Here is a 21,760-nt window from a genome sequence, read left to right as displayed (position 1 = left end):
GATAAAAGCTGCATGCTTGATAAACTCAATCGGTACGCCAATCCGAAATTCGTGGTGGCGAATGTGTATACCATGTAAAAAATGGCCAAATAATCAAAATAAACCAAGATGAAATGCATATAGAACCAGAACAATCTGAGATTTCAACGTCATGCCCACACCACCTCAGCCAGCAAGTTGCTCCAGCGGCGGCGTAAGCATTCCATTCGCTGGGGTAACAGCGTCAACCTTGCGGACCTGATCTTCGCCCGCGAAGAAAAGGAGCACAGCTTCGGCTGCAGCCTTCGAGTCATCATCGTCGTCCTTGCCCGGTACGAGCGAGCGCTCGATCTGCTCCACGTACGAGGCCACCAGGGGCGCAGCCCAGTTGGCTCGGCGACCAAATTCCCGGCACAGTTCGCTGTTCAACCAGGCGTCGAATTCAAAGTGGCCTTGATAGGTCAAAATCCGGCCGGGATAATACAGCCCCTGGATATCACACTGCGCGCTCTTTCCGATGTTCATCCATGGCGCGGGCAGCGTGACCTCGGTCTGACCGACTGCTGCTGCGGCGGCAGCAGCTTCTTCAGTCGGCACGACGATGTCGCCGTGGACAAGCTGGATCCGGAATGGATGCTGTTCGGTCACGCGGGCGAGTGGTGGGAAGTTTGCGGTGAATGAAGGATCCAATGTGATGGGTTGAATGCCCATCTCGAACCCTTTGGCAGAATGGGCCACGCGAAAAGAAGATTGCGCATCTTCCGTTTGCCAGGCAGATAGTAGGGCCTGCGCGATGATTTGGTGGCCGAAGCAGGAACCGAAGATCTTCACGAAAGGATAGCTCTCGTGCACGGTTTGAATGAAGGACTGCAGCTCGCTGATCCACGGGTGTGGGTCGTATGCCGAGGCTGCAGAGCCAGTGATCAGGATCGCGTCGATCGCGCTTAGAGGGCCGCCGGCTTGAGGCTCTGCTGGTGATCTTGGGCTGGTGCGTAGACATTCGAGTGGTGGGAGGGTTCCTCCGACGGCGTCAAACGCCGTGACGTGCACGGCTAACTGGCCGTTTTGGAGGCGAACATCTTCGTTTTGATTGAGACGGTCGGCAGCGCCTTGGAGGAGATTTTTAAACTGCGAGCTGTATAGGCCGCGCTTGACGTAGACGGAGAGACAGGGGATGTCGGCGTCTAGTACGGCGACGTGGATGCGGTGCGGGGCCATCTGCTAGATCGAACACGCAGAGTTGGCGAGTTTCTTCAGTCTTTCTTCAGTCTTTCTGGAAAATGTCCTATCATGAACCAAAAGGGAAAGGGGTATCAAAGGGCTTGCGAAAAAGAATGAATTAAACAACAAGAAAGTAGTGAGGAACTGTCAAGAAACCGCGCTTGCTGCCGCCGATAGGGCGCGGGGTCGGATCCTGATTCCCGATAGGGATTTTCAGTGAGTAATCAATTCTGATCGGTGGAGTGGCCCGACCCAAAAAGGCAGCTAAATCCATGTTTGGGGGGAAGCGACTGGTGGTTCGTGACGATGTTATTAATGGCGTCGTGTAGGAAGAGCATTTGAAATGGAAGACGGAGGGCCATTAAACACCGAAGGAAGTCGTTGGGTTTGGCATATGTTGAGAAAATTGGAAGTATGGGCAGATGTCACGCTAATATTAGCGGAACGCCTCATTCAAACGCTCCAAATATTTTAGATGATTTGTTCAATTATTGGTTCTTACTGCTGCGGACCGTAACCCCTGGTCGTAATTAGATTGCCCCGGGAAGATCGATTCATTACCGACCCATGGCAGTATAGAAATATTGCCCCTGTCACTTATTGGCTTGCGAATCGTAGATTCGTCACTGGCGGCGTAGCCTAATCAGAACTTCTATCAGAACTTCTATTTCACGACTGTCGTGGTATTGGTGTTTCGATTCTATCTCATCTAGTAAATGCTTCATCTCACTTTCATTTGTCTCCTCGACACAATCTATGCCCGCAGAGAAATGGCCTATTCACATAAACTCAAAGACTTGGCATTCACATATATATGGGTCGGATTCGACATGATCCTCTCGAACTGACCAAATTTGTCCTCGACAGCTCCATCTGCCATTTCCCACTCAAAGACGCAGAACCAATACCACGAGAGCAATACTAACCTCCATATAAGCCAGGTTTCTCCCAATATAAGCTCGGCTCCGAGAGCCGAGTGTGAGGTTACTGAATAAGATCTGGCACGCAACAGGGAAACGCCATTGCAAAGAGCTATCTGCATGCAGTGTGGTAAAGCATAATCACGAATCCACGTCCGATCCGAAAAAAACAAAGCCCCTTGAACAGCAAGCAAAGAGCCGCTATTGTGAGCTGGGGGAGTTTCAGGCTGCAAGATGGGAACGACGACTGTGCTGAGTCCAATACCAATGTCGGCAATGATTCGGGAGACGAACATTGCCAGAAGTCGTAGGATGCGATCTGGATTGCTGCCCCGGTGATGACAAATGATATTGGTGACGATTATGGACTTTCTCCAGCTCAGCTTCTCGCTCCATATAAAGGCAGCGAGTGCGCCGAAGGCACATCTGAAGTCGTAGATTGCGGTCTGAAGACCCGTCATTGTCGAACCTGGGTTTCCTAATGTATCTTGTAGTCGCTGCCCGGCAAGAATACCTCCAAAGACACCTGGGTCATATCCAAAGAGAGTAAAGTCGAAGTCGGATGTTATGAGGATACTGGCCATAAGCGCCCGTCCGCGTAGTTTGGGGTCCATCATTTTGTCTTCGTAGCACTGCCAAATGAAGAAAAGTTTGAAGCGCAACTTCCATGCGATGACCGTGTCTGGGATATTCACGAGGATTATGAGGGATTGCTGCATTTTGTGATTCCCCAGCTACATCTTCGCAAACCCCCTGGCGAGCGGGGCGCATAGTATGTTCTGGGTCCATGGAAGATCAGTAAACCTAGGGTCTTATTCATCTCGATCGCTCGACCAATGAGCAATGGTCCAGGGCTGTATCAATGATGCAGAAGCGGTGATCTGGCCAAGAGCAGCGATGAAACTGTGACCGGACGTCTGTCGCCCCCGGGGAACTATTGGACGGTGGAACGGGCCATCTCGACGACGAATGAAGATTGACATAGTAGCACCGCCCTATATTTACCCTATTTGGGGTTTCTGGAGTAATTCTTTCCGCAAGGGAAGTATGCAGCTTTGTCTCAGCGTCGGGATTGGTCGGTGTTGGCCATTACGGTAGCCTCGACTTATTCGAGAACGAGCTCGACGGTTGAGCTCCAACGGAGTCTCGGAGAGGCCAGGCCTCAAATCACGAGCATTCTTCGACAAGGGTCGTAGGAGGAAGAGGACAATTGGTTTTCCTGTTCGCTGAAGTTCAACGATAGCCCGATCGAATTCTATGGTCACAAGGCTCAGGCGGTTTCGAGGTACCCGCCGTTGATGCTCCGCGCGCTTCGAGATTCTTCGTCAAAATAGGCTGGAGGGGCCCTTTTTTGGGTCCTGAGTGACCTCGTCCGCTTCTCCAGGACAGGCAGTTAAGGTTCTAGATCAGGAACACTGTGAATCGACTCTGGTTATGAGAATATAAAGTGCGAGGGGCTGGACAGAGTTGGTGTTGATACAGTTAATGGCGGCGGACAACCGGTGCGCTTCAGGAATGGTAAAGCAGAGCAATCTGGCGAGTCGGTCGGAGGCAAATCAGTCATGATGCCACAGTCTGACTGAAGTGCATTAATTTTTTTCCAGTCGTGAGACGCACCGCTACTTTTCCCCTCGATGCTCGCGAGGTACATAGAAACAATACCTTAGCTATCTCCAGAAAATGTCAAGGGTTTCAGGTTCTTATCCACTGCTGATGTAATCCAGTCCTGCATGGAAATTTCTGCCCGAGGCATAAAGCAACTGTAACCAAAGCTTGGACCCTCGTCTTCGGCCATGCAGCAACCTTTCCTTCGGTACCTTGAATTACTGATTGATAATGGTAGAGTATCTCACTCTCAAGTGGCCCTTCGACAGCATTACACCCTAAACGATATGACTACTGGCGCCTGTATTGATCGCTTCTTCTTTCCTACCGTGGCCCAATCAGGATGGCTCCTGGTCTAGCATACAACTCCTGCATATCCGGGTTGGCCGGCAGCACATACGGATCCCTGTCGGTGATCTTGTAACCTGGAGAAGGGCGTGTCGGCCGAGTAACCCTGAAACTGTCGGATTCTGGTTGGATTTCAGATGTCACAGCAGGGGTCCGTCGTGCCGACAGCCCGAAACTGAGCAGTACTCCTAATCAACATAACAACTACGGGCGCTTCACTACCTTACTACCGTAAAGTAGAGCTGTTATCGATTGCATCTGTCTGGAAACTCTTTAATCCGGTGATAATTTTCAAATATTCACCACGGTATTGCCACGCAATCCTCAATGCCACCATTTCTCGATCTCGGCTATACTGAAGTACGCAGTCGCGATTGGCCGGGGTTATCACAACATCGAACCCCGCAAATTGCGCCATTCCTGGCCCGCCAACCCAATCACCCACAACCACTCCCCAACTCCCTTCCTTTGCTTGACGATTACTACACAACAACGATGTACAGGTACAGTGGAAGGTGGACCGCCTCCCGCACGCCATACCGTCCACTCGATTCCTCACCACAGAAATAACGGCATCGACCTTGGCGATCTCGGCCGGGAAACTCCAACATAAAAAGGCTCAGGCACCCGATCGACGCACTTTTCTACTCGCATAGTCGCACAAGCCTTCGATTCCCTCTTTCGTGCCTGACCAGTGTCAGCTTTCAGAAGTATACATCATGGCACCCGCTCTTACGGACGCTCTGCCTACGGCCCCTCACAATCTGTCGGCCCCGCTGGAAATCTTCCCCGATGGCTTGCGGACCACTGGTCAGCACGCTCCACTGTATGAGCACATTCGACCTTTTGACCGCTTTCCGCGCGAGATCACTGGTCCTACTGTCTGGAAGGCGGAGGATTACCGTGAGAACCCGGAGAAGTGGACTCACAAGTTCACGCCCGAGCAGGTCGCGGAGCTTAGCACTGCGGCCGATGCTTTCCTTGCTTCCAAGACCCCTCTGACTGGTATCACTAAGGTGAGTTATCACTACGTGCAATTTACAGAATGGTTTGGGCTAATACTTCTTTCAGAGCAACTTTCGCCTTCCCAATCTGGCCGATTTCTTGGAGTCCCTCCGTCTTGATATCATCGATGGCAAGGGCTTCATCTTGTTCAAGGGCTTCCCTGTTGAGGAATGGGGCAACCACAAGTCTGCTGTCGCATACATGGGTCTGGGTACCTACCTGGGCTACTTCGTTAGCCAAAACAGCCGCGGCCACGTTCTGGGCCACGTGAAGGATCTGGGTGAGGATTCCACTCAGATTGACAAGGTCCGCATCTACCGCACAAACGCTCGGTATGTCACAACTCTCCCTTGTAATACTCAACAAGAAAGAGGAATTAACAAATATCCAGTCAATTCTTCCACGCCGACGACTCCGACATTGTTGGCCTCCTCTGTATCGCTAAGGCCCTGGAGGGCGGCGAATCAGACATTGTCTCCTCCCACCACGTCTACAACACTCTCGCCGCCGAGCGCCCCGATGTCCTCAAGACCCTTACCGAGCCAATCTGGTACTTCGACCGCAAGGGTGAGACCAGCAAGGGCCAGGAAGAATACATCCGCACCAGCGTGGTCTACCTCGAGCGCGGCGAGAACGGCCGCGTCTACACCAAGTGGGATCCCTACTACGTCCGCTCTCTCTCCCGGTTCTCCGACGCCGGGATCATTCCCCCTCTCTCTGCTGAGCAACAAGAAGCTATTACCGTCCTCGAAAAAACCTGCAACCGCCTCTCCCTGCACATGATCCTCGATGTTGGAGATATCCAGTTCCTCGCCAACTCGCACATCCTGCATGCTCGCACTTCTTATGTGGATCACGCCCCGCCTACTCCCCGTCGTCACCTGATGCGTCTTTGGTTGGCGACGCCCGAGAACGAGGGTGGCTGGAAGTTGCCGTTCTGGGATAGCAATGAGAAGAAGCGCGGGGGTATTCAGGTCGATGATCAGCCGCCTGTTGCGCCTTTGGATGCGGAGTAAAATTGCCTTGCTGGACTGACTTGCTATGTCTTTCTGGTGAAGGTTATGATATGACGAATATTTGTAGATACTATTTTTTACTTGAATGATACCTATACTTGAACTTCTGAGAATCCGCATTCGATACAAGGTAGAGATCAATTCTTAGATGCAAGTGCTAACAGCTCCGTAAACAAGGCTCCCCACTTCTGTGATCCTTTAACGTGAACCTATCTCCCCCAGGTATGCGTCCATCGCATCCAAGGCCTCCTTCAAGGTCTCTGGCTGTCCCGTTAGATGAATTCTCACAAACCCCTTCAATCCTTCACCACCACCAAATCCAAAGCAATGGCTAGCAGGCGCCAGCAGCGCCCCAGTCCTTTTCTTCAACTGAATACAAAAATCAACATCATCGACCGGAACATCCAAAACAACAAGCCGAACGAATGCCGTCGCGCCCGCATCAAGTTCTGATTCCTGGCAGTACGGAAGACGTCCGACAGCGTAATGGACCTAGCCACACTCGAAACACTTTTGTAGATTAGATGCTGCCCGTATTCTGCAGGTTGTTTTCTTGAAGTTTTATTCATTCAGTCTTTAAGCTTGAATATCTTCGATTGCGAAGTCTGAGTAGGCTTAAACTCACGTGGGCTTTAAGCTTAAGTTCATCCGATCCCGTCCATGTATTTTAGTGTTTAAGCTTAAAATAAAACCGGTTCTAAATCTCATTTCACCTGATCTTCAAGCTCAACCATGTTGCTTCCATCTTTTCTTCCCCAAAAATGTGACTGTTATGTCTTTGCATGTCGCCTCGCTCGGCAACCAAGGGCGGTTGCCACTGGCATGCTCAGGTGGCAGTCGACATGGAGACAAAAATGATCATTCTGGCAAAACAACAAAAAGATTGACCGACGCAGGGGTCGAACCTGCAATCTCTTGATTCGTAGTCAAGCGCCTTGCCATTGGGCCAGCCGGCCTTTGTTGAAGATAGTTCGAAAAAATTACCTACATGAACCTGAAGTGATGTCGCTCAACATAAATTGCATTTTCTGCAGCATATCTCAACAAGGCAAGCTTAAAAATGCCTCGAAATTATCCTTGGCTCATATGGGCAATTGCTTCCTGAGAAAATTTGCCTCTGATCCACTCTCGCTTGGTGCCGAAATTTACGGTGGATTCTCTGCTTTTCATTATTGCTTGCAACACATCGGGAGGTTTTTTCACCTATGTTTCTGGGACAGCGCTTTTTCTGTCAATGGCAAGCAGCTAGATACTTTACCGTTATTAGTAGGCAGCAGCTGAAATTGAGTATCTTTTCGTCCTGTTAGATTCGAAGGTTGGGAGGGGAGTGGGGCGGCGGAGGAACTCGACTGCTCCGCCCCGCCGGCGGAAGAACAGCGCGGCGGAGGATCTTCCGGATCGAGCCCTATCAATTACGAAACATCAACGCTCAGTATCTGCTTTGTATTGATCCGGGTCAGTTTATTTTATACAATCGAAGTTTTGACCTTACACCACATGGGAGGTACCTGTAATCCGTGTATTCCATACAATAATGTCGCGTAGTGTTCAATATATATTCCCGACCTATGGCCCCAGAGCACGTTGAGAGTGGTGCGACATGTCAGTTAGTGTACCCTTCCCGGGGGTTTCGAAATATATGGGATCAAATCACGAATCAATCCTGTTTTGAGTTAGAAGACTAATCACCTAGCGAGAAGAATTCAGCGAAGCAACCTGATGGCTCATTAATCCTGTCATGTGGTTGCTGAAGTGTGCACGTGACTTTCATCTCGGCCGCCTTCACAGGGCGTCATTCAATACCGACATCATCACCATTATATTCCTGTCAACTTCGAAAGTTACCTTAGCTGGAATGGAATCACTGCTGACTTCACGGAACACGGGAAAGGCTCCAGAGGAATGCAGGGATATATTTTCTATTTACTTTACGGATACCATAGTGTCACGTCACGTGAGTAGTTGGCTATTCACCTATTAGTCTCGCTCAGCCTTGCGTCGCGACTCTTGTGCGCATTAAATTCGCCTCAAATTATCGCAGTGAGCGACTCAATATCCGATTATTGGTGTCATGTCTTGCGACTATCTCTGCTCAGATCCGCCTCCACCATGGTCGCCTGATGATGATAACTCCGGGATCGGGGTGAGTATTCTTTCTCCGCATCATTGTCATGGCTGCTCTGCTTTAACTGACAATACTTGTCCAGGTTGTGATCAGCTATATGGTCACTGCTGGAATTGTGGTGTTTATAACTGTTTTTTATTACCCGCTATATACCGACTAGCAAATGATCCGTTCAAAAGCTCCGATGAAGATTCATAGCATGCCCGCCCGAACATAGTAGACGATTCCTACCTGAAAGCTATACGCCGAGTGGCATGCTCAATTTCAGGAGCTTCCAAAATAAGATCATACACGGAAAAGGTGGATAGAACATCCCTGCAGGTATTCTGTCAAACGCTCATTCAGCTTTTTTTCTTCGCTAAGCACTGTACATTCTTGCAATGAGCGACCTTCAGATTGTGACTGGCTTTTCCATTATGATTAGCGGCTTCGCACAACTCAACTGCGGCCTGACGACCTTCGAGTGGCAGATGATCATCCACCTTGCCTGGTTTTCCAGCATCTCATCATTCCTGCCTAACATTGCTGCGGAATCACCTTTATCACCACACAACAGAGCGCATTTGGCGGCTTTGTGCCAGGCAATCCTAGCCGGTCTTTTGTGTATGGGGATTTTATTCACTGGGAATTATGGTTGGAACTCGGCTGGACTTGGAGCTAACATACTCTGGACAACTTCAATTTCAGTGATTATGATTACTTTTGCTTTTATATCACGCGTGATCAAGTTGCATCGAAAGCTCTCAGTTGGTGCTTTTAAGCGAGCGAGGGGGTGGCTGAGCGACAGAAGCCAGCGGATTTTGAACAAGCTCTACGTGTGAGCGGAAGTGACACCTTGGCTTTTGGTGTACACGATCTGCTATCGTACTATTCTCGCTATTTTTATAGCTGCCCGGATTCTTACGGATGCATGGTTTTCTATGTTCCCAGAGGTAAGCTACCCCCTACATAAAGTAGTGATATAATCCTTACTTTATCGCAGGGGGTTTGGCTGATTCTTTCATTCAGCTGGGGCATTTCTAGAGCATTTCTCACAATCGAAGTGCCGAAAGAGATGGGATTGTTTGTCGGATTCGAAAATGATGCCAGTGACTGGACCTTCGGACAGGTAGTGGCATTAGTGCTCTTGGTAGCACCCTTCCTAATCATATTTTGATCCTATCGCCAAGGTACGGCGCATTCTGCAACAAAAACTACTAAAACTACTCGTGGAGCCTATGCTCACATTATCAGCAGATAACAAGACCATGAGGCCCTTCGCCAGCAATGAAACGTATGACTCTTCCACACTCATCCTGCCAAGACCAGACACCGGGGGAATTATCGCGCCCGTCAAGGTCCCTGAAGATCCCCAAAGTGAGAGCAATTGTAGCTTCCGAGACTTGGTGGTTGGTACGTTGTACATGTTGGCTGTCTGTATCCGACTGGTCGTCATGCTTTCCCTCCTTTACTTGATTTCAAAAACTGTTTCTCTATTGCGGCCAGGGGAGATTAGGTTACTACGTTGCCCTCGCTCTCTTTGGACTGTTCGGTGTTACTCTCCTTTCATTGGCGATCGAAACACCAAGAAAACAGAATTACTGGAAACAAAACGTCTCGTAATTCGTTGTGTTGAACTTTGCGGTCAGTTCCTTCCCTGCACCTCGTGCTGAGCCAGATACGGTCGCGGCCCGGCATCAGCGGGGATGGAGTTTAGCTTCAAGATTTATCTCAACCCTGGAATCTGTACTGTTGGTCTGTACCTTATGGACTGCCTCCTCTACAAATTACTGGCCCGAGTGAGAAGACTAAAAAACAGTACCACAAGTGACTGACATTTCGGACTTATCGGCAATTTTCATAGGTCAGCGTGACCAGTCTGAGTGACGCAGAGTTGTAAAAACTGGCCTGCAGGATCAAGCCAACGTGACTCGAGAATATTTTCCTCACAACCCTTGTATGCGACAGGAGCCCGGCAGAACTGGCAACAGTCAGTGGCCCGGCGCAACTTTGGCGGCGAAACTCTAACGGCGTGCCCCGCCGGCGCGAAGTTGGGCCGAGCGTCACCCACGTCGTCATACTTCCAAGTTGCTTTCGTATTTATACCTTCTTCCTTCCTGTACCTTCTGCCTTCCCGACAGTCGTTCACCTTTCATTCTTATCCAATATCCGAACTTCCGACGACTACCACTGCAAAACTCACGCCCGAAATACTTGAGAAAGACCACAATGAAAGTACTCGTACTGGGTTCAACCGGGAACCTCGGGTCCCGCGTCCTGTCTGCGCTACTGGCGAGAGAGCATTCAGTGGTAGCTTTCTTGCGAGACCCTTCCAAGCTACCTCCCAGTATTGTACCCAAGCTCACGGCGGTGGAACGCGGGGACGCGAAAAAGGCCAGCGACATCAAGGTCGCCGCAAGCAAGCACCAATGCGATGCGATCGTGAATACGGCCGGACTCGCTGCGATGGCACCCTGGGGAAAGAGTGATCTCCCGACCATCGTCGATGCAGTCATTGCAGCTGCGTTGGAAATCGGACAGGAGCGCCAAAGTCCGCTGCGTGTGTGGTTCTTGGGTGGATTGGGACTCTTGGATCAACCGCAGACGAAATACTTGCTCGTAGACTAGTGAGTCGTCCCCAAGTCCATCTTTTAAATCTTCACACGATCGGAGCTGATATCAAGACTTTAAAACAGCGTGCGCATGTTCCCGGAACATCGCAGTACATGGGCAAAGTTGAAGGCCTTGCCTCCTTCCAGCATGGAGTGGTCCATTCTGTGCCCGAGTATGATGACTCCTCGAAGCAAGGATAGTTATCCGCTTGCGAGCGGGTCTTCATCGAAGAATATCGTTGTATCGGCAGGTGCACCTCCTCAGTGGTCGCCACGATTTTTTAGCATGCCACTTGTTGGAGGATGGTTGAACGTCATAAGCCAGATCGGCGCGTTCAACACTACCCTCGAAGACAATGCCGACTTCATCGCGCAGGATCTGTCAGATGGAAATAATAGCGAGTGGATTTATCAGAGGGTTGGAACCAGGACGAAGACAGAGTGATCCAGACCATCGATGCTTTGCGAAAGAGATGGGTGTTCCCCCACACCCGGATACTTTCCTGGAAAATCTCTCACTTAATTCTTACATACGTTTCGAACTAGCAGTATTTAATCTTAATTTTTTCATTTCTTTAATAAAGAAACGCAGAAGACCTTCGGATCCTTTGTATGGCTTGATGCGGATCACTGCCTGGCCGCTCGACCGCCCCACTAGTGGATCTCTCCATGGATAGTTTGACGTTCCTTCATACCCTCAACTTTCCTTCTTCCCAACACATTCCTCAACCCTCTTCCATCACCGTGTAATATGCGCTTATACGACGCACTCACCACACAATACGAAGAGATGTCTATTTTCTGATCACTCCTCTAATAGCCTATGTCTCTTCTCTTGAGAAAACACGTCTACCACAACCTTTGCCAACGCATATAGCTTTGCAAGCTTGGTTACCGACGATGTCGAACTTAGGACGCACAAAGCTATGGCTTCCAAAACTGCCCCGCATCCAGCCATGGGCACAAGATCTTGGCATCAGAAGTTTGCAAGCAGAGGTGCACTTCCCCTACACCCCAATACGTCCGATCCAACCCGCATCCGTCATCCAGTCTACCGCCACAACATCCTGAGCCAAATAAGATAGGTTCAATGACCTCCTCACAAAGTGCATATATTGCCATGTGACGAAGGCGCAGAGGAGAACGCAGGTCCACCCATTTGGACTTGGCACTCCACATCCTTCCAAATTTTGTGCAGAAGTGAATCCATTTTCAGGGCTTGCCACCTCTTTCCACTCTTTTTCGCTATCCCCACCTCGGCACCAGCAGTGTCCGCCGATCCTCAAAACGAGGTGTCTACGAGACTTCTTCGAATCGTCAAATTCACTGGCCAAACCCAACACACCCGCCTGACGGCTGAGAGCAGCTGCTGACTGTCATTCAGCATATGGCGGATGGCAAGTGCAAGAAACAGCTGCCGCATATATCTGGAATCGGCTGTGTGCTTCGAAATAAAAGGCCCAAATGGACTCGGACTCGATCATCGGGGCGGACGACATACCATTTGTGCTCGTGATTGCAGGAAGTTATCCGCTTCTAGGCGAGATAGCAGCAATATAGTTATTGCGGAAGACCATAAAAACATGGCATTGGACATGGAAACGAGACGAGCGATCACCTAATTTACTTGGTCTGTTATATCCCGTATCAAGAAAGGAGAATCGAATATTTCGCTGCCGATGGCTTCGGTTATAATGCAAATCGCGGCAGAGCTCACCAAGTGCAACACGCTTTTGGCCTTCTCCATTAATGATTTTTTTTATATGCGATTTAGCATATCAGAAATCCCCGAGAGAAAGCGCCACAAGAAGCATGTATGGCTTTTCCTAAATTGGAAACATTGCAGAAAATGGGAGAGAACAAGATCCTGCATTTTGACCAGGATGTGGCGTATTCCACGAAGCTAGATCCCCGCCGAGGCGATCCAGTTCCTTCTCCCGCTTTTTACCTTACAGATAATTGGCAACGAACTGCCGTTCATCCCAGCCATGCACGAATGATACTTCGCTGTCAGATGCATATCTGGTCTGCTATACACCATCTACCATGCCGAGCTGGGCTTGTAGCAGGCGACCAAAATGGCTGCCTATGGTGCGAGTCTTTGAGCGCAGCCATCTCGTCGCTGATCATGCGCGGAGAATGGGGTCTGACGTTTTACCTGGGATCACCGGGTGGTACTGTTCCAGGGTTCTTCTAGCTCTACGCAGTTGGAACTACGTCTTTGCCAATTGCCAGAGATCATGGGTCTCGCAGTGTCCTGGCTATGAGCCACTCGTCTATTACGATTCCACTGCTGCTATCACCATACGAACGTAACTACATCACGTGTTGGAAGCTACCTTACTACAGCATAGTTAGTAACAACATCCCTTAGCCCTAACAAGAATACGATAGCCTTCTAGTCTCCAACCAGCAGGTAACAGCTGCATTGTAGAAGAGACGATTGAATACGTCTACACTGGTCGGTATGATGGCCTCCACTCTTCAGTGAAGCTTGATGGCGGATGGACCTTCCAAAAAGCAAAACAGGAACCAGGCTCCGCGTTTATATGTTGTCGTGGATGCCCCAATCCAGCCAGCTACAACATTGAGGGCCTTTGCATCTAGGCTGTATGTCGCTACGGCCATGCCCTTCCGTATGGATGCACCTGACTTCAAGTGACCGAGCCGCCATCAGACAAGGGAATCTGGAATATATCCAGTTATATGTCTTCACATAAAGCTCCACAGCTTATTTTAAAGGATGTTGAAGTCACCTTCCTGCTCGATATTTAGTATATATGCAGCTAGTTATTATTTTCACCATTAGGCTGCTGAAATGATGACTAGCTGCTGATGCATATGGTAATAATAAGGCCGCCCTAACGGCCACGAAAACATGGGCACTATCACGAACGATACTCGTTAACATTATGGAGTTGGTACGTAGAAGGCTGAAGACAGATCCCTTGCAAGGGTCATCCTGGCGATCCACGAGCCGTCAGCCTTGCTGTGTGGTGTACGACAGAGGGCCCGCGGAGCCAAGCGTGAGCTATTATTCATAGTCATTGAGCTTGTACCTGCAGTGTTAACTTCTTTCTACTATTTTCTTCCTAAAAAGGATATAGGGCGGAATATGGTCGTGGTAAATTGTCGCAAATGTCAGTGATTACCCATAACATATACAGCAGATATACACTAATACTGTAGTTCTTGTACGTTGTGGTTATGCTTCTGTCTACTCTCAGTAGTGAAAAAGCCTGGTAATATTAGTCCACATCCCTCGCATGGAATACTTATATGATTGTCCAGGAAAATTGCAAGATCTGCTCCTTGCATCCAGTCGACGTATTTTGCACCGGCACTCAACTTTCACGGTTCGGCGGGAATGTGAAGCAACAAAGCTATCATCTGCTCCAGGACAGGGCGTGAACTGTGATTATTAATCTTTAAGAACGGGTTCCAAGCTCGATTAGATTCCTGTTTGACTGCGCGTCATGAGTACTACGTTTTTAAAAGGGAGAACAAGCCAGATGATGAAAAGAGGGGTTGGTATGGTAATGAATTAAAACAAACCTGTTCGGAAATGTCCTACCGGGTAGGCGGCTGGAAGCAAATACGTCCAACCCAACGTTTCCGAGACGTATCTATCGGGCGCCGCGGAGTGGAGTTAAAGTTCGATTAGATAGTGCGCTCGCGATTCGTTAATGTGCGCGTTGAGGGCCTCTTGGCTGACAAAGGGGCGTTTGCAAGACCTACAGTTGTACTTGGGCTCATGCGCACTCGAGTGTTGACTATGCTGGTCGAGTGCCTGCTTATCCACAAAGCACCGATCGCAAGGCTCGCACTTGTTGCGGGGATCATGGTTGTGCGAGTCGCGGCCGTGTTGGTCACGAGCGTCCTCGCTGGCGAAGAGATGTTGGCAGACTCCGCACTTGTAGATTTTAGGAGGCGCAGGCGGGGCGCAAAGATGCTGGTCGAGAGTGCCCTTGCTGTCGAAGAATTGATGGCAGCAAGGACACACGAAGCTCCGGGCATGTGCAGTTGTGTCGCGGCGGTGCTGGACGAGAGCATTCTCGCTGACGAAGGGCCGTTTGCAGAGAGAACACAACATCGTGTTTCGGAAACGAGATTAAACGCTGTTAGAGAAGAGCATGGTGATGATAGTGGTGGATGTGGAAGGATGTGGATGGGTGCAGAGGGAGAGAGGGAGGAGGGGCTACGCGGTCTAGGTAAACAAGGCAAGGGCTATGCTGACATGTGATCCGCGAAGCTACCTGGTGCGTCAGTGCTTAAGATATGCTGAATGCTAACCAATAACACTATACAGTTTCATATGAGACTGTAATCTCTTAGGGTCTCCATTATCCATTATTATCAATGGTATTAGTCACCTTTGTATAACTGTACGTTAGTTCTATTTCGGACTCGCACCAATTGCCGCGCTTTCGATCCGCAATCAATCCTGGCTTCGGCTTCTCATGGATATTTGAGCCAGACCATGACCGTTTTGTCGATTATGACTTGTGTATTCTAACACAAGCCAGTCTTACTGTTTACAAAATATCGAAGGTAGAAATTTAGAAGAAAAGTAGCGAGTTCTTCAATTGTAGGCCCAGTATATGAAAATACCCAGAGGCTAGCCGGTGCGACTTGATGCAAAATCTGGTATGGAGAAGACGGAATTAGAGAGCCAACAGAAATGAGATTCTTCCTCGAAATGATATTGATACGCCCGAAAGAGAAAGACGCCACGGCAAGATCTCAACCCTTCGAATCCCGTCAAGGCCAAGCTTCATGGCTTCTCCATATAGCTATCTAGCAGTCAAAGGTGATGGTACACATGTGGTAGTTCTGACCGAACTTATCACCAAGTCCACCCTTAATATCCTTCTGGTCCTTATAATCGGAAGCACAAGACCTAAACACAAGCAACTATCAGCATCAAATTATACGCATTGTCAACCCACAATGGGAATATCACAAGCTCAAGTTACTTGATAGGAACCAAGATATCACTCATTTCGGAGGGCATTAGGTGAAGCCAAGGTTCCATTGCCCTTCAACTATTGCCCTCGAGGTCTCCATCGTCAGCCCAGAGCGTGGTGTCACCGCAGACGGCGTCGGAGTGATCGAACTTAAGCTTGGTGCCACCGCCCAAGAACACACTGATGGCTTCAGAGGATCCTGCGAATGTATTGCTGACTCGTGCTTCGACAGAGCAGGTGTCTGCCACGGTGACGGGGAGCTGGCGGCGGCGGCGGCCAGGAGAACGGGGGCGACCGGGATGAACATTTGTAAAATTGGTTGTTGGAGAGTTTTCTTGTTTTGTTTTGTAGTTTGAGATAGGAGTAATTGCTGATGAAGGGAAGAACTCAAAGCCGGGAGTTGAGAGACCTTTTAAATATTTCTAGAGTGCTGTCTCGCTTGGATTGACGTCGTTGTTTCCAAGCCAAGAAGTATCTCGTCTATGAGTGATTTCTTGGCGGGGGTCATGAATTCGGTAATGATACAGCCTTTCCAAAAATATTGTGGATATGTGAAGCTGAAGAGAACTGTCATTTGGCAATGATCCTGAGATCGTCGAGGAATCTGCCTTGACTTGCAAAATATGTTGATCTGCCCCCATGAGATGTAGACTCACATTTCCGAACAAATCAGTGTACCTAGAATAGACTGTGTTGACTCTATAGAAACTTGGTATAGGTCCTGGACGTATTTGGATGCCGTATCCGGACATGATAGTCTGATCTTGCCGTAGTCCCATCGGTTTACCCACCCTCGTATCTCCAGAATTAGAGTATAGAATCGCGGGGCTAGATTATTGAGGAAACTGTATGGTGTCCACCTGGGGCCGCATAGGATCACGACGGGGCTGTATAATGTCTCCTTGGCAAAGGTTTGGAAGGGGCCAGCGCTGACTGTTACTACCCAGACATATGCCGTGGCATGAAAGTCCGGCAGCACCGATAGTTAACATCAAGTGCCAATCATTCGGAGGCCAGTTGGAACTAACTATGGGAAATATTCTAGACCTGAAAAGCTCATTTGTCAGTCATATAATAGATAACTGAGTCCTCACGCAAAGTACAATGACATTGTCCTCACTATAAAGACCCGGCTCTTCCGTGTAGCAGCCGCAAGCATCAGACAGGTTTACCCGGTTGTGTTCGACCCACTCAATCGAATTTCCCCCAGCTACTTGTAAATGGCAGAGCACGCACAGACAAGGAGGCCAACCCTGCCGCGTCTATCCAGGTAAAGGCGATGAATAAGCCGGGGAGGAATCTGCATCTTGAAGCTTGGCCAAAGTGCCTACCTTATCAAGACAGACTAGCAACGAACTGAAAGACCGACCAAAAATTCCAGGGCCATTTAAAGGCCAAAGACTTTAGCGAAGGAAGCTTGGCCATCATGGTTCCATGTTCAGTATAGATCGTGTATCTTGGCGCTAAGTCCGCCCCAAGCCCTTTTGTTGACGATCGGACTTGGCAGAATCGATGCAGCCTTGTATGTATGACAAAACCTGTTCATGGTTTGCTTTTTATAAATCAGTCTCGCGAACGGGCACTGATGAGGAGAGCATGCAGTGTAAAAGTAAAATCATCATTCATCATGGTACAGGGTATACAAATACACAGCCAACGCCAGGCTAAAGAAACCACCCAAGACCGAATGCTAAGCAGCTACTGAACGAGCTTGTAATTTCCCCCACTGACAATTTCCAACTTGCCCTTCGACACCATCCCAGCGAGGAACTCTCGGAGCTCCTCGTTATTGAACGGGAATCCACCGGGAACAACAATCTTCAACATCATGACGATTTTCTGAAGGTTCATTGCGCCCTGGTTCGTCAACATACCCACAATGAACTGCCAGTAAAGATTCATCTTTTCCATCGCCGCAGCCTCTGCCGTTTCCTTAGCTGCTGCCGCGGCAGCTGCTTCGGCGGCTTCGGCGGCGGCTGCGGCGTCGACTGTGTCAATGGCCTCGACCGTGCCTCTATCTCCGGAGACGTCTTCGGGGAAAGCATCTTCTGAACTGAGATACTCGACTGCCTGGTAGTGGTCTTTGTGCCTCTCGACGAGAACGCCATGGCTTGTCCAGAAGAGACAGGCGCTGCGGACGAGATTCTCGGGCATACCGAGTGATTCGGCAAGAGACTTGACGTCAAGGGTGAGCGCGGGGCTCGTTTCTGGGTCGTAGTCCCACTGGGAGATCACGGTTGCTTGCCAGGTTGTGCACTTGAACTCAACGGTACGGTCGCCGAGTTCCAGTTCGACGGTTACTTGACCCAGACCCGTAAGCCAGGTGAGTTTGCGAGAGGATTTGAGGTCTTCGAAGCCTTGCGAGAATCGTTTTTGGCAGGCCTGGGTTACCTGGGGCAAGCCCGTGAAATTCACGTTGTCTTTGAATTCGGGCCAGAAGAAGCGCGAGAGGATCTTGACGTTTAGTTCGACATCTTGTCCGCTGGGGTTGTCCGAGTCCGGGGAGGCGGGTCCTTCGTGAAGTTGCCTACCGCGGATGGTGTCGTTGGCTGTGCGGGAGGCGCTGATATCCCGAAGCATGACTTCGCAGGCTTGGAGGGAGGAATCGCCGAAGCGGATTTTGAGAAGATCGAGGACGGTTTTTTCTTGGTTGAACGTGTCAACGTCTTGGAGGAGACGGTCGGCGAGGTGGGTTTGGAGTTCCTTTACGAAGGTCTCCTTAGAGTCGAATAGGCTGATCAGACTGTCGATGACATCGGCTCCCTTGGGCTTCTGGTAATCGGCAGACGCGTCCATAGGATCCGGCGTCCAGTTCATGTCGTTCCAGTCCAGGTCATGCGTGTTGTTTTGTTGAGAAAGTTTGTGTGCGTTGGATAATTCGGTTGAGAGCTCATGCAGAGTGTCGTCACCGGAAGGCAGGCCTTTGGGATCATGTGTACCACCAGGTTTAGCGAGGAGGCCGCGGACAATCACCTCGACAGTATCGTCGCGGTATCTAAGGTATTGACGGATTGGTCGAGCAATCCATTGCAGCAGAACACCCTTGGGGTCCAGCATGTGGAAAGCGCGGATGATGGAGATGTAGAGCTGCAGAATTTGAACAGTGGAGGCACCAGGATGCAATAGCTTATGGTAGAGCGTCGTGATGAATGAATTGCTGAGGTATTGTCGAGCTGGGGCATGCACTATGAAGTGCTTCAGATCTTGCATCGCTCCCTTACTTTGCGGCCATTGCGCAATGACCTCAAAGAGTTCGCTAGTACGAAGGGCTCCGAGGCGCGAGATGGCGATTGCCTGCCATTTCTCCAAATTCCCAAAGCTCACGTCCAGATTGCCAGGCACTTCCTCGGCCGGCTTGTGAATGATGTCAAGAACCTGAACGACAAGTCGACCAAAGACGTTCTCAACCCAGCACCGCAGATGTGATGCTGTCCACGATGGCGCCTCCCATTGAGAAGTATACGCGGCGCGGATAAACTCAGTCATCATGACATTCATGACACCGGCAAACACCTTCTGAGCCTTATCTCCACCAAGCCCAACGAGCTGAGACATTCCCAGCAATTTCAGAAGACGCTCTCGGGCCTTCGTCACCTTAATATCTTCACCCTCGGTCATCAAACGCACACGATCATCGCGCGGGGTTGCCTTCCAGTCCTTATAGGATACGGAGTACACTTTATCCACCTCCATCTTGTCGTCGTTGCTTTCTTGGGGTCGGGAGTTCTCAATCAATGTGTTGATACCCAAAATCACAACTGCATGCTCTGCGAAATAATTGGCGAGCAGGGGTGAGATCGTCCGCCACTGAAGGGAATATGCGACAACGGTATGGAAGCCTCGGTCAAGCCGGCTGATGATCCGGTGCCCTTGAGTGGGAACTAGTGGTATAATATAGCGACGAATCGGGCCCATGTAGCTTCGATGTGTACACTCTAGGTAGCAGACGACCGCTTTGAGCGCATTCCTCTTGTCGATCGCCTCGAGAATCTGTATTTGGGTTAGCAAAAAAGTTCTAGATATCCCAGAACTTAACCGTGATGTGCCATACCTCACGGAGTCTTCTTTGCAGGTTCGTCAAGAAATGTCTTCTCATTTCCTCGCTATACCAATCACACAGATCCCTCGAGGCAGTTCCACCTTGTGCGGCATTTGTGTGCTTGGCCGCGGCCAGCAGGTAGGAGAATGCCTCGACTGTGTCTCTCGACGGGGGAGGAATCGTGTTTTCTCTCTCCCTGCGCTTCACGATCTCAGAATCCTCGAAGCCGCGGTCGGGAATGGAGAGGTAGGCGGTTGCCGCAGCCCACGCTCGGTTCCATGTTTCTGGGTCGGAGGGGGCTTGTTCGTGTAGGGAGGTAAAGGATTGCGATTGCGGGTCTGTTCGCACGGTCGAGGATGATGCGGCCGATTGAAACGAGGCCTGCGACGTTGGGTCGGCGAACGGCGGCCGCGCTTCGATAGACGCGGGGGAGAAGACGGAGTGGAAGACGCGCCGGCGTCCCACATTGAGGGGGACTGTCGAGGCCATTGTGATTACGGTCGCTGCAGCATTCTGGCCCGTACACTGCGCTGTCGAGCCCTTCTGGCGGAGCGGAGGAGAGCTGTCGAAACGGACGCGGTTGGGTTGCGTGAGGTGGTTCGACTGTTTGTTGCCCAGCGCGTGGTCACGTGGGGCTGCCATACAGGAAGTCGCTGTACCCAATGCCAACTACAAGAGATACAAAACCAATAAAAATGCGATAGATTGCTCGTAGGGTATACTGGGTAGATGTGTTCTAAGTAAGCTTATAACTATATGTGCGCTGCCAAGGGCGTATTGGGTCGACCAGAGGCCAAAACAAAATTGATAATCACCACGATGCGCCGTGAAGCAGGAGAATGAGGAAAGATATAAACTGCAACAAGCTTCGGGTCGCTTGTGTGAGTAGTGCAGGATCCGACAAATGGGAACAGCTTCGCACCTAGCCGCCCTGTACAGCCCAGCGGAGTAACGATGGACTTTGCTGGCAGCTCCTGTCAGTCCCACCAAAAGCAAAACCCCCCCGGAGCTGCAGGCGAACGCTTGAAATTCCCGACCTCACGCCTTATTGCCGTCCACCTTCTCCCACTCACTGTCAGTACTTCCGTAGCCCGAGCTGTCGCCGCCGGTGCTGGTGCGCTTGCGAGAGCCCAGCTCCGGGGGCTGCAGTCTCGCAGACGCCTTGCCCATGTCCGTGGCCGTGGCCAAGCGTTCCGTCTTGCCCCGAGCGATCGACTCGGTCTCTGTCTCGCTGTCGGCGTTGGAGTCGGCGCTGTCGTGCCCGGATTCCTTCTTCCTGCCGTCGGCGGCGTCTGCCTCGGCCCTCTTCTCGGCGTCCTGGGCCGCCTGCGCGAGACGGACCTCGTGCGCGAACCAGTTGATGGAGTACCACAGGCCGGCGCTGATGATGGACAGCGCGACGAAGTGCAGGCTGTATGTTGCGAGGAGGAGGGCAAAGAAGACGAACTGGAGGGCGGCGAAGGTCACGTTCGTCGCGAGCAGGAGTGTTGGGGTGGGGCCCGGCGTGAAGACGCTGGACCACAGCTCTTCCACGAAGGAGGCCATGGTGAGGATGGCAGGAGAAAAGAGGTGACGTCGTGGGAATGGGGGGAGGTCGGAAAGTGAAATCCGTGCGGTTCGGAGAATGGCCTCCGAGGGGTGAAGCAGTGCAGAGGCCGCGGGTCCACCTTAGGCGGGGGTGCTGGTCTCGGGCTGCGATGGGCACAGGACGAACGAGCAACAGAACGTGGAGAATTCCGAGAAAATCGGGGCGATTACCCCACGGGGTCAGATGGTCGTCAGATGGGCAGAATGTAGGATGCTGTATTGCAGGTGATGGGGTCCTCTTACATGGTTGAGGCTTTGTATACCTCGCGGACCGTAGTATATTCTAGACGCTGTAGAGTCAAACAAGCCTGCCGAGACCGGCCCGAGTCCGGGTATGCGGATACCCCAACTTGCTCG

The 21,760-nt window shown here is 50.6% G+C and overlaps 8 protein-coding genes across 8 annotated transcripts; 3 read left to right on the top strand and 5 right to left on the bottom strand.

The window, feature by feature from the left end:
• Window positions 1–165: 165 nt before the first annotated feature.
• N7532_003221 (type 1 glutamine amidotransferase) lies at window positions 166–1,197 on the bottom strand (the record flags this gene model as incomplete). The annotated part of the gene is made up of 1 exon (XM_056615715.1): window positions 166–1,197. One exon carries the CDS (start codon window positions 1,195–1,197, stop codon window positions 166–168), a length of 1,032 nt encoding a protein of 343 aa, XP_056476072.1.
• A 778-nt stretch (window positions 1,198–1,975) lies between these two features.
• N7532_003220 (uncharacterized protein) lies at window positions 1,976–2,839 on the bottom strand (the record flags this gene model as incomplete). The annotated part of the gene is made up of 1 exon (XM_056615714.1): window positions 1,976–2,839. The coding sequence occupies one exon, from the start codon at window positions 2,837–2,839 to the stop codon at window positions 1,976–1,978; it is 864 nt and encodes a 287-aa protein (XP_056476071.1).
• Window positions 2,840–4,792: 1,953 nt separating this feature from the next.
• On the top strand, window positions 4,793–6,094 carry N7532_003219 (uncharacterized protein; the record flags this gene model as incomplete). The annotated part of the gene is made up of 3 exons (XM_056615713.1): window positions 4,793–5,089; window positions 5,145–5,410; window positions 5,470–6,094. The coding sequence occupies 3 exons, from the start codon at window positions 4,793–4,795 to the stop codon at window positions 6,092–6,094; spliced, it is 1,188 nt and encodes a 395-aa protein (XP_056476070.1).
• Window positions 6,095–8,599: 2,505 nt separating this feature from the next.
• N7532_003218 (uncharacterized protein) lies at window positions 8,600–9,375 on the top strand (the record flags this gene model as incomplete). The annotated part of the gene is made up of 2 exons (XM_056615712.1): window positions 8,600–9,034; window positions 9,202–9,375. 2 exons carry the CDS (start codon window positions 8,600–8,602, stop codon window positions 9,373–9,375), a joined length of 609 nt encoding a protein of 202 aa, XP_056476069.1.
• Window positions 9,376–10,427: 1,052 nt separating this feature from the next.
• Window positions 10,428–11,255, top strand: N7532_003217 (NAD(P)-dependent oxidoreductase; the record flags this gene model as incomplete). The annotated part of the gene is made up of 2 exons (XM_056615711.1): window positions 10,428–10,825; window positions 10,895–11,255. The coding sequence occupies 2 exons, from the start codon at window positions 10,428–10,430 to the stop codon at window positions 11,253–11,255; spliced, it is 759 nt and encodes a 252-aa protein (XP_056476068.1).
• Window positions 11,256–14,459: 3,204 nt separating this feature from the next.
• On the bottom strand, window positions 14,460–14,903 carry N7532_003216 (uncharacterized protein; the record flags this gene model as incomplete). Its single annotated transcript, XM_056615710.1, has 1 exon — window positions 14,460–14,903. One exon carries the CDS (start codon window positions 14,901–14,903, stop codon window positions 14,460–14,462), a length of 444 nt encoding a protein of 147 aa, XP_056476067.1.
• A 2,572-nt stretch (window positions 14,904–17,475) lies between these two features.
• N7532_003215 (anaphase promoting complex subunit 2) lies at window positions 17,476–20,458 on the bottom strand (the record flags this gene model as incomplete). Its single annotated transcript, XM_056615709.1, has 2 exons — window positions 17,476–19,767; window positions 19,829–20,458. 2 exons carry the CDS (start codon window positions 20,456–20,458, stop codon window positions 17,476–17,478), a joined length of 2,922 nt encoding a protein of 973 aa, XP_056476066.1.
• Window positions 20,459–20,854: 396 nt separating this feature from the next.
• N7532_003214 (V-type ATPase assembly factor PKR1) lies at window positions 20,855–21,361 on the bottom strand (the record flags this gene model as incomplete). The annotated part of the gene is made up of 1 exon (XM_056615708.1): window positions 20,855–21,361. One exon carries the CDS (start codon window positions 21,359–21,361, stop codon window positions 20,855–20,857), a length of 507 nt encoding a protein of 168 aa, XP_056476065.1.
• Window positions 21,362–21,760: the final 399 nt, after the last annotated feature.

This window comes from Penicillium argentinense (assembly GCF_028826775.1).
Source record: "Penicillium argentinense strain IBT 30761 chromosome Unknown utg000004l_segment0_segment0, whole genome shotgun sequence".
Taxonomy (NCBI): Eukaryota; Fungi; Ascomycota; class Eurotiomycetes; order Eurotiales; family Aspergillaceae; genus Penicillium; species Penicillium argentinense.
This window is presented reverse-complemented; position numbering and strand designations above follow the sequence as displayed.